General features: G+C 44.9%; 1 protein-coding gene across 2 annotated transcripts in view; it reads left to right on the plus strand.

Moving 5' to 3' along the window:
• Ralbp1 (ralA binding protein 1) overlaps positions 1–13,598 on the plus strand; it is a 36,591-nt gene that overhangs the window by 22,219 nt on the left and 774 nt on the right. For both annotated transcript variants that reach the window (XM_075951453.1, XM_075951452.1), the window contains exons 3-9: positions 2,222–2,665; positions 4,308–4,657; positions 5,936–6,097; positions 7,122–7,253; positions 10,090–10,197; positions 11,418–11,539; positions 11,662–11,785. In XM_075951453.1, coding sequence (XP_075807568.1) covers positions 2,222–2,665; positions 4,308–4,657; positions 5,936–6,097; positions 7,122–7,253; positions 10,090–10,197; positions 11,418–11,539; positions 11,662–11,785 — 1,442 coding nt within the window. The remainder of the gene's footprint in view (positions 1–2,221; positions 2,666–4,307; positions 4,658–5,935; positions 6,098–7,121; positions 7,254–10,089; positions 10,198–11,417; positions 11,540–11,661; positions 11,786–13,598) is intronic.

The following is a 13,598-nucleotide window of genomic DNA, read 5'->3' on the forward strand; positions in this document are numbered from 1 at the left end:
ATTTTGGGAATGAATCCCATTATGGATGGGAGAAACATGATTTCACAAGATTTTTACAGAATTGATAGTGACTGTCCAAAAGGCAGGTGTTCCCGAAGCTCTGTCTAGTGGTCTGTCAGCTGTACTTTTACTGTATAATACTTATGGGCTCACATCGCCAACACACCTAGCTTGGCATGTTTGAGATATGCTTCTGCTCTACTCAAGTGTTCCATTGTCTTCGGAAATAGTCTAGGCAGAATCTCTCATTTCCCATTTCTGGGTTTTGTTTTGATTTTTTTTTTTTGAGACAGGGTTTCTCTGTAGTTTTGGAGCCTGCCTGGAACTAGCTCTTGTAGACCAGGCTGGCCTCAATCTCACAGAGATCCGCCTGCTTCTGCCTCCCGAGTGCTGGGATTAAAGCTGTGCGCCACCACCGCCCAGCTTGCCCTTAAGATCTTTACCATTCTGGTGAGTAGTGCAAGGTTCATGGTGTTTGAATTAAACGGTAACTTGTGAGCTACGTTTATTCTGTGTTATAAAGTACCTCGGAAGGTAGTTAGCTACTGGAAAGAAGAATTAGGGCTATTACAAAAAAGCAACAAAGTAGGGCTAGAGTATAGCTCAGCAGTTCAGAACGCTTGCGGCTCGCAGAACCAATAACCTCATAACCACCTGTGACTGTGGATCCGGGGCACCTGATGCCCTCTTCTGACTTCCATGGGCACATGTAGCACACACTGATGTAGACACACACATAAAATAATAGTATGAGAAAATTTGCCCCAAGCGTTGTAGCGCATGCCTTTAATCCTAGCGCTCAAAGGTAGAAGCAGGTGGAACCGAGTTGGAGGCCAGCCTGGTCTACAGAGTGAGTTACAGGACAGTCAGAGCTGTATCCAGTATAAAGAAAAAGCCAGATGCAGTGATACATGCCTGTAGTTGAACTATTCTGGAGGCCGATGCAGGAGCATTGTCTGTGCCTAGTTTAAGGCAGCCTAAGTAACGTAGTGAAACTCCATCCTAAAAACAAACAAAAAGAAAAGCAAACTGACAATTCTGAATTGGTGTTAAGACAATTAGTGTCTTTGTCAAAATGCAAAAATTACTTCTAATGTGGCAGCCAAAGTGAGGGAATAATTGCATTTGGCATTCAGTTTAAAGGAGTTTGTAGTCCCTGCTCTAGTTTTTCCAGAAAGGGAGGAGTAGTGGTGGAGCTGTGCCTCGTGAATGCCGTTAGAGGACGAACAGTCGCCGAGCAGCAGCAGCACCCGCTCTGCCCTGTAGGCTTCACCTCGTTAGTCCTCTGTTCAGTGTTTGTGTGTGTTCATACTTGTTTCCAGAGCTCTGCATACATTCACTGTGAAATATAAAACTTCCTCTCAACATCGGCATTGCAAGGATCGCTGCTGTCTGTTGCCCTCTTGTGGTCATTAGATGTCATCACACCATTGCTCTTTTGCTGGTTTTCTGGAGACCCTAGAGGTGGAAAGCTGTATAGCTTCTGCCAGGTGGAATCTTTTTTTTTGTTTAAGAAGCATGTGTATATTCCATACTTTCTTCATCCATTCTTCCATTGAAGGGCATCTAGGTTGTTTCCAGGTTCTGGCTATTACAAACAATGCTGTTATGAACATAGTTGAACATATACTTTTGTTGTATGATAGGGTGTCTCTTGGGTATATTCCCAAGAGTGGTATTGCTGGGTCCAGAGGTAGGTTGATCCTGAATTTCCTGAGAAACCGCCACACTGCTTTCCAGAGTAGTTGCACAAGTTTGCATTCCCACCAGCAATGGATGAGGGTACCCCTTTCTCCACAACCTCTCCAGCAAAGGCTATCATTGGTGTTTTTTATTTTAGCCATTCTGACAGGTGTAAGATGGTATCTTAAAGTTGTCTTGATTTGCATTTCCATGATCGCTAAGGAAGTTGAGCATGACCATAAGTGTCTTTTGGCCATTTGAACTTCTTCTGTCGAGAATTCTCTGTTCAGCTCAGCTCACCTTACTAGACCTGGATGGAGGTGGGTGGTCCTTGGACTTCCCACAGGTCAGGGAACCCTGATTGCTCTTCGAGCTGATGAGGGAGGGGGACTTGGGAGGGGGAGGGGGAGGGAAATGGGAGGCGGTGGCGGGGAGGAGGCAGAAATCTTTAATAAATAAATAAATAAGTAAATAAAAGAAGCATGTGGACAGTTTGACATTGAAAATGTAATTTATACCTACTGTGTTTCTTTGGCAGCTGAAGGCTATGCTGCCTTCCAGGAAGATAGCTCTGGAGATGAAGCCGAAAGTCCATCCAAGATGAAGAGGTCCAAGGGAATCCATGTGTTCAAGAAGCCCAGCTTCTCTAAAAAGAAGGAGAAGGATTTTAAAATCAAAGAAAAACCCAAAGAAGAAAAGCATAAAGAAGAAAAGCACAAAGAAAAGAAATCTAAAGACTTGACAGCAGCTGATGTTGTTAAACAGTGGAAGGAAAAGAAGAAAAAGAAAAAGCCAATTCAGGAGCCAGAGGTACCTCAGGTTGATGTTCCGAGTGTCAGACCCATTTTTGGTGTTCCCTTGGCTGACGCGGTAGAGCGGACCATGATGTATGACGGTGTGCGCTTGCCAGCTGTCTTCCGTGAGTGCATAGATTACATGGAGAAGCACGGCATGAAGTGCGAAGGCATCTACAGAGTTTCAGGTATCGGGGACATACATGTTGCTTGATGGTTTTCAAAAATTAGCTTCTCTTTATTTCCTAAAGGAAGGAAAGACTATTAACTTGTAAGGAACACTTTGGTTTGGATCTAAACCTTCCTCACGCCCTTGGTCCTTGCACCACGTTTGATTTTCCATTAGGATTTATTCCTAAGTTATTCACAGCTGCAGCTGGGCAGAGTGAATCACCTCTCAGGATGCTGTGCCAAGCCTGGGCTCGCCTCTCTAAGTCTCGGCCCAGTGGTGGGGAGTCTGAGGTTGGTGTGAAGGAAGCTTCTCAGCCAAGATGAATGACTAATGACATGGCCATGTTATGTGTTTCCTTAGCCTGACTAAAGACGCCAAGTGCTGTTTGCTAAGTAGCTGGGCCCCAAATGTGTATACTCCGCCAGCCACGTAGAGCTATTGCAGCTGTCCCCAAGACTGACCCATTCATTTACATAGTTTATGCGAACCATTGTAGTGCATACTTGGCCAGAATGTGTTTCCTATTAGATATCTAAGCAGTACAAAGATTTCTTTCTTCAAAAGCAGCATGAGTTTTGTGTTGCCATGGCGTTCAGGTCCCAGGCTGAGCAGTGTCTGTGCATCAGTCATTATGCTCCCCAGGGGGCTGTTGTGATGAAGCCCCTGACCACACATCTCTTCATGGGGTGAGAGGTAAGTCATGTGCATTCAGAGAGAAAGAGTAAGCAAAGTTTCCACTTGATTGGTTCATATCCTTTCCAGGAGATAGATTTGATACTTGGGATAACATTTCTGTGACTCAGTAGATAAATGCTGCATTGCTACTATTTTATACAAAGTAAAACAGTGCATTTTTGTATAATTTACTTCCTTATAAAATTAAAGACAAACTTGCAAATTTGATTTTTAAGCGTTTATTATATATTGAAAAGTTTTGAAGGTTTAAACAATGTTAGAAACTATTTCCTATATGATCTTGATAAGCATGAAGACATTTTTGGGGGGGATAAAAGTTTCTCTGAAATTTTCTGTAACTTTGTTCAAAGAATTCTTTTGTTTCTGACCTGTCTTTGATATTTGCAGTGAGTCTGATAAACTAGGAAACTTTGTCTCTTATTTACAAAGCGACAGCTTGTCTACTGCCCTGTGGATAAGCTACTTGTGTGTGGGAGCTTCTTTTTACATTGTCTGTCTTGTGAGGAGTTAGAAAGTTGCCTTTTATTTGTACAGTGTATATGCTTGGTTTATAGTTTCATTTCCCCCTGAATTTTTATCTAATTGCCATTATATTTAATTTTTCTGGATTAAGCATATTTTCTTAGTATACTATGGCTTCTGGGAATATTCAGTTTTTCATTGTATTTTATGTGCTTATGTTTGTAGGGAGTTGTATGGCTCACGTGCAGTACTAATTCCCATCAGGAGGGCTCTTATTTAGTTCTGAGCAGGGTCTTGCTCTGTAGCCCAGACTGGCCTTGAACTTGAAGCTGTCCTCTTGCCTCAGCCTCCAAGTAGAGAGATTACCCGTGTGAGTCACCACACCTGGCTTCCAGAGGTGGTTCCTGGATGTTTCTGTGTCTCTGCAGCAGGCGTGTATGGGGGGGAGAAAGCATTTCTGATTTCTGGTATTCTTTCTCTTTTAAATTTAATGTTTTAAGGAATCAAATCAAAGGTAGATGAGCTAAAAGCGGCCTATGACCGAGAGGAGTCTCCAAACTTGGAAGAATATGAGCCCAACACTGTAGCCAGTTTGCTGAAGCAGTATTTGCGAGACCTTCCAGAGAATTTGCTTACCAAAGAGCTTATGCCCCGATTTGAAGAGGCTTGTGGGAGGACCACGGAGATGGAGAAAGTACAGGAATTCCAGCGCTTGCTCAAGGAACTGCCAGAATGTAACCATCTTCTGATTTCCTGGCTCATTGTGCACATGGACCACGTCATCGCGAAGGAGCTAGAGACGAAAATGAATATCCAGAACATCTCCATAGTACTTAGCCCGACCGTCCAGGTATGGGTCCTGTCTGCACGTCCCTTTGGGTGTCGACACTGGGAAATTAGGGAGCAGTCTGTTGCCAGAGTGTCTGTGAAACATTGACTCCAAGAAGGTGAATGATGGGTAACCCAGTCATAACATACCTGGCATTCTTTTCTGTTCATATGTAGGAATTGCATGTGTGTGGTATGCATATTTATGTGGAGGTGTAGGACAAACTCAAGTATTGTTCCTTAGATACTAACCATCCACCTTTTCCCCCTCCTTTAGACAGTGTCTCTCACTGGCCTAAACTGACAAATAGGCTAAGCTGGCTGGCCAGCAAACCATCGGGACCCTCCTGTCCCTGCCTCCCCAGCACTGGATTGCAAGTGTGTACAGTCATGCACCTGTGAACTGGGGAGATGGAGCTCAGGTCCTCCTGCCTGCACCATAGGTGCTTTAGTGACTAAGCTGTCCTCCTAGCCTCCTCTCCCCTCACCACTGCTCAGTGATGCTGTCCAGGACTGTGTTTGCATTTGTAGTAAATTATACCTTATTGTGTCAAAAGAAAAGAGGAGATAGTAGGTCTAAATTTTGTTTTGTTTTGGTGTTTTGAGATGGGGTTTCTCTGGGAAAATCCAGCTGGTCTCAAACTCAAAGACCTACCTGCCACTGCCTCCTGAATGCTGGGATTAAAGGCGTGCACCAACATTGCCCGGGAAACAAACTTTATTAAATTTCTCAAATATCAGTTTTGTTAGCCTGGGTTTCAGAGTTTGGTCAATACTACATTGTTACTCATTGCCATAGCAGGGGTGCTTATACCACAGAAGCTCTAGAGGAATTTTAAGAGAAAGTTTGAACCAGGAAAAAACTTGTCTCCATTGTTTAGCCATCCTGCAGTCCTGACTTCCTAGTCTGGGAACATCATGGAATGCTGGTGCACGCCCCACAAGACTGCCAGCTCTGACACCTGCAGGTGCTCCACCACCAGCTGTGTGTGAAAGGTCTCGAATACAGTGGAGAGGACCATTAGGGTAGTCAAAGCCAGCTAATGGGTGACAGGAAAGTGCAAATTGGTGGTCATGTGTTTTGTATCCTTTCCAGGCTTTTCCCTTATGGTGCTTGAGACATGATTAAGTCAGGCTTTCGTATTCTCTTCTTACATTGACCATTCTTTAGTAAAGCCCTTTTGTCTCTGCTGTGGAGTTTCCTTTCCGTGTCCAGGATTAACGGATGCACTGTGACCGGTGCCGATGGAGTAAGAGATCTCCTCAGCGGTTTTATGAACTCTGCACCTATTTTCTACAGATCAGCAACCGTGTCCTGTATGTGCTCTTCACACATGTGCAAGAGCTCTTTGGCACTGTGGTCCTAAAGCAAGTGACAAGACCTCTGCGTTGGTCCAACATGGCTACAATGCCCACACTGCCAGAGACCCAGGCAGGCATCAAGGAAGAGATCAGGAGACAGGTGTGTACTTGGCCTCTGCCCCTGCCCTGCTCTGACCCCACCCTCTCCTTGCCTGCTTCTGTGCTGACCACATGAACTCTAGCTTCCTGAGTAGTGTGGCTCCTGTGTGCCTTCCTCCATCTCTTGGTGCACCCTGGGGATGGAGCACAGGCCTGACGGAAGCCCTCCGCTCCTCCCTCTGAACTCGGCCCTGTCTTAGGAACATGCTCTTCATGGCATGTTTTCAGCTGACCCTAGTCACACCACATAAGTAACCATGGTGGGAATGGCATAGGATTTTAAACTGGAAGAACTGGTTTCAAGCTCCTGCTCTGCTCATTCCTGACATGCTAATTTTAGGCAAATTGTTCAACATTCGTAGCAAGCCTTGGTCTTCTCATTTTAAAATGGATGAGCTCCGGAATTAATGTGGGGGATAATACCTGGAAGGAATCACCACAGCCAGGATCTCAAAAATGTGCTGTTATCCATCATATTTTATAGCTAAAATACTGGAAAGGGAAGTTTTAGTAATTTACTTTGTGGCATAATTTCTAGACTATGTAACCAATATTTAGCTCAAAATTTGAACTTTCCCACTATGCTGCTTTGATATAAAGGAAATCCAGTAAATGTGTGTGTGCCTATGTGTGTGTGTGTGCGTGTGTGTGTGTGTGTAAGGAGGAGGTGGAGAGACTGAGATGACCTGGTAAGAAATTCAAGACTGAATAAAAAGCTTGCATACATTGTGTTTGCATGAACATGGTCACATGTCTGCTTCTCTGCTGCGTTCTCCTCGTCAGTTGCTGTGAGGAGGAGACAGAAGGAAGTGCATTGGTTGCTGTTGAACTGCTAGAAACACATGAATGAGGGCCTAATTCCTCGGTAAAGCAAATGAAGGGTGGGTTTGCAAGTCAGCGGCAGCCTTGTGGAGAGAACAGTCGGCACTGTTTCCCTCAGAGAGCTGGTTCTTCATCATAGAAGTCGCGCGTGCTGCCTTTAGACAAGACGTGAACAGCTTTCCACTTGTCCTTTTGTTTTCTAGGAGTTTCTTTTGAATTGTTTACATCGAGATCTGCAGGGTGGGATAAAGGACTTATCTAAAGAAGAAAGATTATGGGAAGTACAAAGGATTCTGACCGCCCTCAAGAGAAAACTGAGGGAAGCTAAAAGACAAGTGAGTGCAGTGTGGGGGAGTCTTCTGTACACTGACTGTAACAGACACGGAGATTTAATATCGTTAGGAATGCTTGGCCTTACCTGAAGCTTGTCCCACTAGCTCTTGTAACTCCATTTATCCTGTTTCCCATAGCAGCAGTTTGACTTGGAAATGTTTACCTTTCTGTCATTCTGTATGTTCTGCTTCACTGCTCCCTCTGTGTCTGTCTGTCTGGCAGCTGCCTGGCTGACCCCAGGCATTTTGCTCTTTTTCTCCCCCATTCTCTCTTGAGCCTGGATTCCTTCTCCTACTTATTCTCTCTGCCCTGGCAGCCCTGCCTATCCCTCTCCTGCCTAGCTATTGGCCGCTCAGCTCTTTATTAGACCTATTGTACCTTAGGCAGGCAAGGTGAAACAAATGGCAGTACATCTTACATAGTTAAACAGATGCAGCACAAACAGTTGTAACACACCATTACACAGTTTAATTAATATCTGCAACATAAACAAATGTAACACATCTTTACATTGTTATATGTTATTTCTTTTAAAAGTAATAGGTATGGCCGGGCGGTGGTGGCGCACGCCTTTAATCCCAGCACTCGGGAGGCAGAGGCAGGCGGATCTCTGTGAGTTCGAGACCAGCCTGGTCTATAGAGCTAGTTCCAGGACAGGCTCCAAAACCACAGAGAAACCCTGTCTCGAAAAACCAAAAAAAAAAAAAAAAGTAATAGGTATGTATATGATTGACAAATTCTCTAGTGGAAAATTTATTCATAAATGTTTCTTGTGCTGTGTTATTCATATTTTAGCTTGGTAGAAATCAAATGTTTCATTAAGTTTAGACATTTTTTTTTATTTGAATTAAGAAGGTGTTTATTTCCTGCCTGGTTTGTGTGTGTAAACAACTCTCTAAGGGTGAGAAGCAGGCTGGGTGTGAGACCTTTGGAGACTTCCGAGAAGTTTGAATTTTGAATAGAAATGCAGGGATGAAGGCCTAGGAGGGTTCCACACAGCAGGGGAGGAGCTGTGTGCAACTGCCGCTGCAGATAGAGTTCACAGGTCACACTTTAAGGTGTGACTTTAAGTCTCACTAGTTTAAGGTGCGAGGCTTGGTACTGGACTCAGTTTCCTGGCCGCACCAAAGCTAAAATACACATCCCCAGAAGTTCTTGCAATCTACATGCAGATCCAGCAACAAGATTCAAGCAGCACACTCTACAGAGACATTGACTAAAAAAAAAGAGAGAGAAAGAAGGAAGATGGAGAATTGATTGAGGAATAACATCCAACAAATGCCTTCTAGCCTCTATATACAGGCACCCAAGTCCACAAATGTGCACACATGCACATAGGGAATTCTGGATTGAAACCAGAGGCAGTATAGCAGTTTGAAAAGGACGAATATCTTCTTTTTATTAGCCTGTATTTCTTCCCCTACCATTCCCTCTTCTTGCTTTTTTTTTTTTGTAGCTGTACCCCCAGATTCCATTGTGTTGACTTAGCCTTTGAGGGTAAAATGACTTAGAGACAGAAGTAGCATCATTCAGTGGATTAGTGACTAAAAATAAGAAAAATACAGTATCAATTTAAACCACGATATCATCTGGTCACTTTCTTATAAAAGTGTACCAGAAATTTGTCCTCTAAGAGAGCAGCAGCCCTTAAGCCTTCAGAGTATCTGCGAAGTGTTCATAACAGCAGAGAGCAGCAGAGGACTCTGAGCCTCTGGCGGTTGAGCACATCCGTGCCCTGGCCGTCACTCAGCTACTCACATCAGCACAGTAGACAGAAGCATCTTAAGCTAAGTGTGCGGCTCGAGAGCCTGCTGACTGATGGAGTCAGCTCATCCGAAACGGAGAGAGACTGTAGGGATAGAAAGCAGGCTCATAGTTGCTGGGTGTCAGCAGATAGTGGAGCCAAGGGGATGTTTTCTAACAAGGGGCGGCAGCTTCTTGATTGTGTGTGTATGGTAAAATTAGTTAAACCAGGCTTAGAACTGACGGCCCTAGTAGCCCCCTTCAAGGCATCACACGTGGTACTAAAGTAGTGAGCATACTCATGAGAGCTGAGCATTCTTCATAGTGCGGCCACAGGCTAAGGGGAACCATGTTATGCTCTCTTCTTACCTTTACATTTGTATTATTTATTTGTGTGTTAGTGTGCACTTGTGTGTGGACATGCCACAGTGTGCATGTGGACAACCAAGGACAACTTGCAGGAATCAGTGTTCTTTATCATGTGGGTTCCAGGGAGGGGATGAACTCAGGTTGTCAGGCTTCCTGACAGCAAATGTCTTTACCACTGAACTACCTTGCTGTTTCTACTCATATTATATTCTTGTTTTGGTTTGTGTTTGTGGGTTTTTTTTTTTGGTTTTGTTTTGTTTTTTGTTTTCGAGACAGGGTTTCTCTGTGGCTTTGGAGCCTGTCCTGGAACTAGCTCTGTAGACCAGGTTGGCCTCGAGCTCACAGAGATCCACCTGCCTCTGCCTCCCGAGTGCTGGGATTAAAGGCGTGCGCCACCACCGCCCAGCCTGTTTTTGTTTTTTTGAGACAAGATTTTTCTATGCCATCCTGTCCTGGAATTCATTCTGTAGACCAGGCTGGTCTCAAACTCACAGAGATCCTCCTGTCTCTGCCTCCCAAGATCTGGGGTTAAAAGTGTGCGCCACCACCATGCCTGGTTCTACACACATTATTTTCTAAGCCCAGTTAGCAAATGCCCATCCATCCTGTTAGGCAGTGCCCCTGATGACTGCTGGGGTTTTCTGTAATTTTGGTAAGTTAAGAGAGACGTTTGTTGGCTGTTTTAGACATGCGCTGAACAGTTAGTTCATTTGTCTGCTTTGACAGGAGTGTGAGACCAAGATTGCACAGGAGATAGCCAGTCTTTCGAAAGAGGACGTTTCCAAAGAAGAAACGAATGAAAATGAAGAAGTTATAAATATCCTCCTTGCCCAGGTAAGCTAAACTCTTTAATTTCTGAGGTCATTTATTGGTCATTTTTTTCAAATAGAAGCTCAACTATAGACTTTTTAAACCAAAATTGTAAAGTGACTCCCAAGGACTTGTGATCTATGGCCCTGCCCTGTGTGGTGTTTGTGTGGAGGAGAAGCGGCCTTCTGTCTAGTTTCTTAGTTTTGTCCACAAGTAAGTTTATGTTGTAGGCTTTTTTCTGGATTTACAGGTGTCAGCGAGAACAGGAGAGAATAAAGTTCTACATTATTCTCTTCAAGGTTTTCCGTCTGAGATTTCTTGGAATATTAACTACATAGGTATCCCAAGGCAAAGGGGAAGTGTCTGTGTTTAAACACGGAGAAGTAACTTTCTTGATAGCTTTTCCATACTTACTGTATCATGACCATGGTGCCTTCCCTTCCCCCTTCTTTGGAAAGATGCTGAAGCTTTTGTCTCCAGCTCCTCATTCCCGCTGACTGCTTTCCCTAGGCTGGGGGACCCTGGATTGTGAGGATAGAGGTTATCCCCATATGATTATCTGTCAAGCAGATCAGGATGGTTAACTTGTCAAGTAGAGTTCTCTCTTTTATCTGGAGGGCGTGGCCAAGTGCAACGAGGAAGTAAGATCTGTAACTTTCCTTCTCTGGTCTGCCTTCCACTGGCGCTGGAACCAGCTACACATCATCTCTTGGGGTCCTTCTTTTCCTAGTGACCGTGAATTCTGAGAGACAGGAAGCCAAAGCAGATGATTTTTAGATTGTGCTTTTTATTTGTGTGTATGTGTTGCACACACATGCTCAGGTACCTGCTGAGGCCAGAAGAGGGTGTTGGCTCCCCTGAAGCTGGTTCCATATGGTTGTGGGTACCCCAGTGCCAGTGCTGAGGGCTGAACTGGGTTCTCTGTAAGAAAAGCAAGTACTCCTAACTGCTAAGCAATCTGTTTAGCCCCCGGAAATCTGAAGCAGATTTTGACTTTGATCCTTGGTGTTGGAGTGGTAGGCTCATAGGGAGCCTTGCAAAAAGAACACAACAGGTTCTTGCATATACCCTGTTGTTGTGGAGAGTCTAGACGGTCTCTCAAAATAACTGTGTAACCTTTCTTGATTCTGAGGAAATATGTGATTTTGGTTGAAGTAACTCATGTTCAGCACCAAGCTGGTGGTGACTGGAAAGGGGGCATTGCCTCTACCAGAACTCGGAAAGGTGTTCTGCAATCGTTTCAGGAGAATGAGATCTTGACTGAGCAGGAGGAGCTCCTGGCCATGGAGCAGTTTCTGCGACGTCAGATTGCTTCAGAGAAGGAAGAGATTGAGCGCCTCCGAGCTGAGATTGCAGAGATCCAGAGGTAAAGGAGAGCTGTGGAGCTTCTTATCAGGTCTTAAAACAGCGCAGGTAAATTCCTGAGCATGGGAGACCTCAGAGAGCTGGCCACCAAGCCACAGTAGAGTTCCCTTTGTCTCTTCACAGTCGCCAGCAGCACGGCCGGAGCGAGACCGAGGAGTACTCCTCTGAGAGCGAAAGTGAGAGCGAGGATGAGGAGGAGCTGCAGATCATCCTGGAAGACTTACAGAGACAGAACGAAGAGCTAGAAGTGAGTTTGGGTAGACACCAGCCAGAAATCAGTAGTTTCTAAAATGTGCTTGAGACTGCTGCCTATTTTCCCACTGCAGACTCGCAGAGAGGAGTCCAAGGGCCTTCTACCCAGCATGAAATATGTGATCTTGGCTGCTTGAAGTGTGGTAGCCTTGACCTTAGTGTACAAATGGGCATTCCTTTGCATGGGCTAGCCCTTCCACTGGCAGAGATGAGGTGCAAGAGGTAAAGTGAGCGACAGTTGTCTTGTCCTTGTGCCACAAAGTCAGTGTGACAGAAAGCTCTGGGCAGCAGCTGTGCTGGGAAGAGAAGGTTGATTTAAAAGATCTCCTTTCTTATCCGAAGTAAAATGTTGTCTTTTGTGGTAGGACCCAGTGAGCAGAGGGACAGCTTGCTTTATTCGTGGTCATCGAACTGCCAAACAAAGCGTAGCCATGCCCATGTGGGCGTCAAGAGTTGCACAGAACCTGGGCCTAGGGACACACATCTATAATCCAGCACTCACAAGGCAGAGGCCGTGAATTTCTAAGTTGGAGGCCAACCTAGTCTACAGAGTTAATTCCAGGACAGTTGGGTTCAAAAAAAAAACAACAAGAAAAGATCTGAAAACTATCATTTTAGGGGCTGGAAGATGGCTCAGCAGTTGAGAGCCCTGGGTCCTCTGGAAGAGGACCCAGGTTCAATTTCTAGCACCCATATGGCAGCTCACAACTGTCTGTAACTCTAATCCCAGGGGATCTAATACTTTCACATAAATATACGTGCAGGCAAAACACCATTGCACATAAAAGTAAATAAAATTTAAAAATATTTAAGAATTGCCCAGGACCTCTGCCCTCCCACTGTCTGTGTGGAGGGTGGGCAGAGTGAGAGGAGGTGCTGGTGTCAGAAATACCTGTTGCTGCAGGAGTCCGTCCTGGGGGAGAGGTGCAGGGATCCAGGGAGGTGGCCCAGCAGGTGAACATGCTGCTCTGCAGCTGAGGATCTGAGTTAGAGGAAGACAGCTCCCTCCTGCAGGACAAGTTGTCCTCTCATCCCCATATGCATGCACCGTGTATCCATGCCTATGAAGTGATCCCAGGACTTAGGAAGGCAGAGGCAATTGGGACTCCATGAGTCTGAGGCCAGCCTGGTCTGCACAGTGAGACCTTGTTTAAAACAAAAACAGGAAAGGAAATAAGCAGAAATGAGATGTGGGTCTTTGGGAAGTCTGCTATTTAGAAGACAACATTGGCACATTAGTTTGATCTCTTCATTTTACTGAACAGGAAGACAAATGGCAGAATCCGCGTAGTGTTTTATTGTTCGGATTGTGTAGGCCCATTATTCACAGAGCTTTCCCATTTGGGGCCAAAGTGGCTGCCCTGAGTCTTGCCATGTATTAGTAGGGGAGGGAAGGATCCAGGACACCCAGTGTCATGTTGGGTCATACAAGTAGGACTTATCCTTGTCTCAACCCATTTGAACAAGGGATGCTGGGAAATACTGAGGACGAAGAGAGGGCTCTGAAGGATGGAGGCAGTTGCTGCCAGAAAGAGCCTGGGATTAGCAAACTCTGCTGAATGAGGGAGTGTACATCATTTAGAAGTGAGCATGGTTTCCTGTAGACTTTAAAGTAGCACACTTCGAATATAGTCATACAGACGGATTTTGATATGGAAAAGAGTTGCAGCTCCAATTCCCTCTCCTAATTGCGGCTAAAATTATCTTTGTACTCTCCTTGAAGTCTGTTCAGAAAACAGTGTAAGGAAAAACCCATCTAAACACTAAAATACTTCCTAGAACAACTGTTTCTGTTGACACCTTGTTTT

This window comes from Microtus pennsylvanicus, chromosome 17 (assembly GCF_037038515.1).
Source record: "Microtus pennsylvanicus isolate mMicPen1 chromosome 17, mMicPen1.hap1, whole genome shotgun sequence".
NCBI classification, from domain to species: domain Eukaryota; kingdom Metazoa; phylum Chordata; class Mammalia; order Rodentia; family Cricetidae; genus Microtus; species Microtus pennsylvanicus.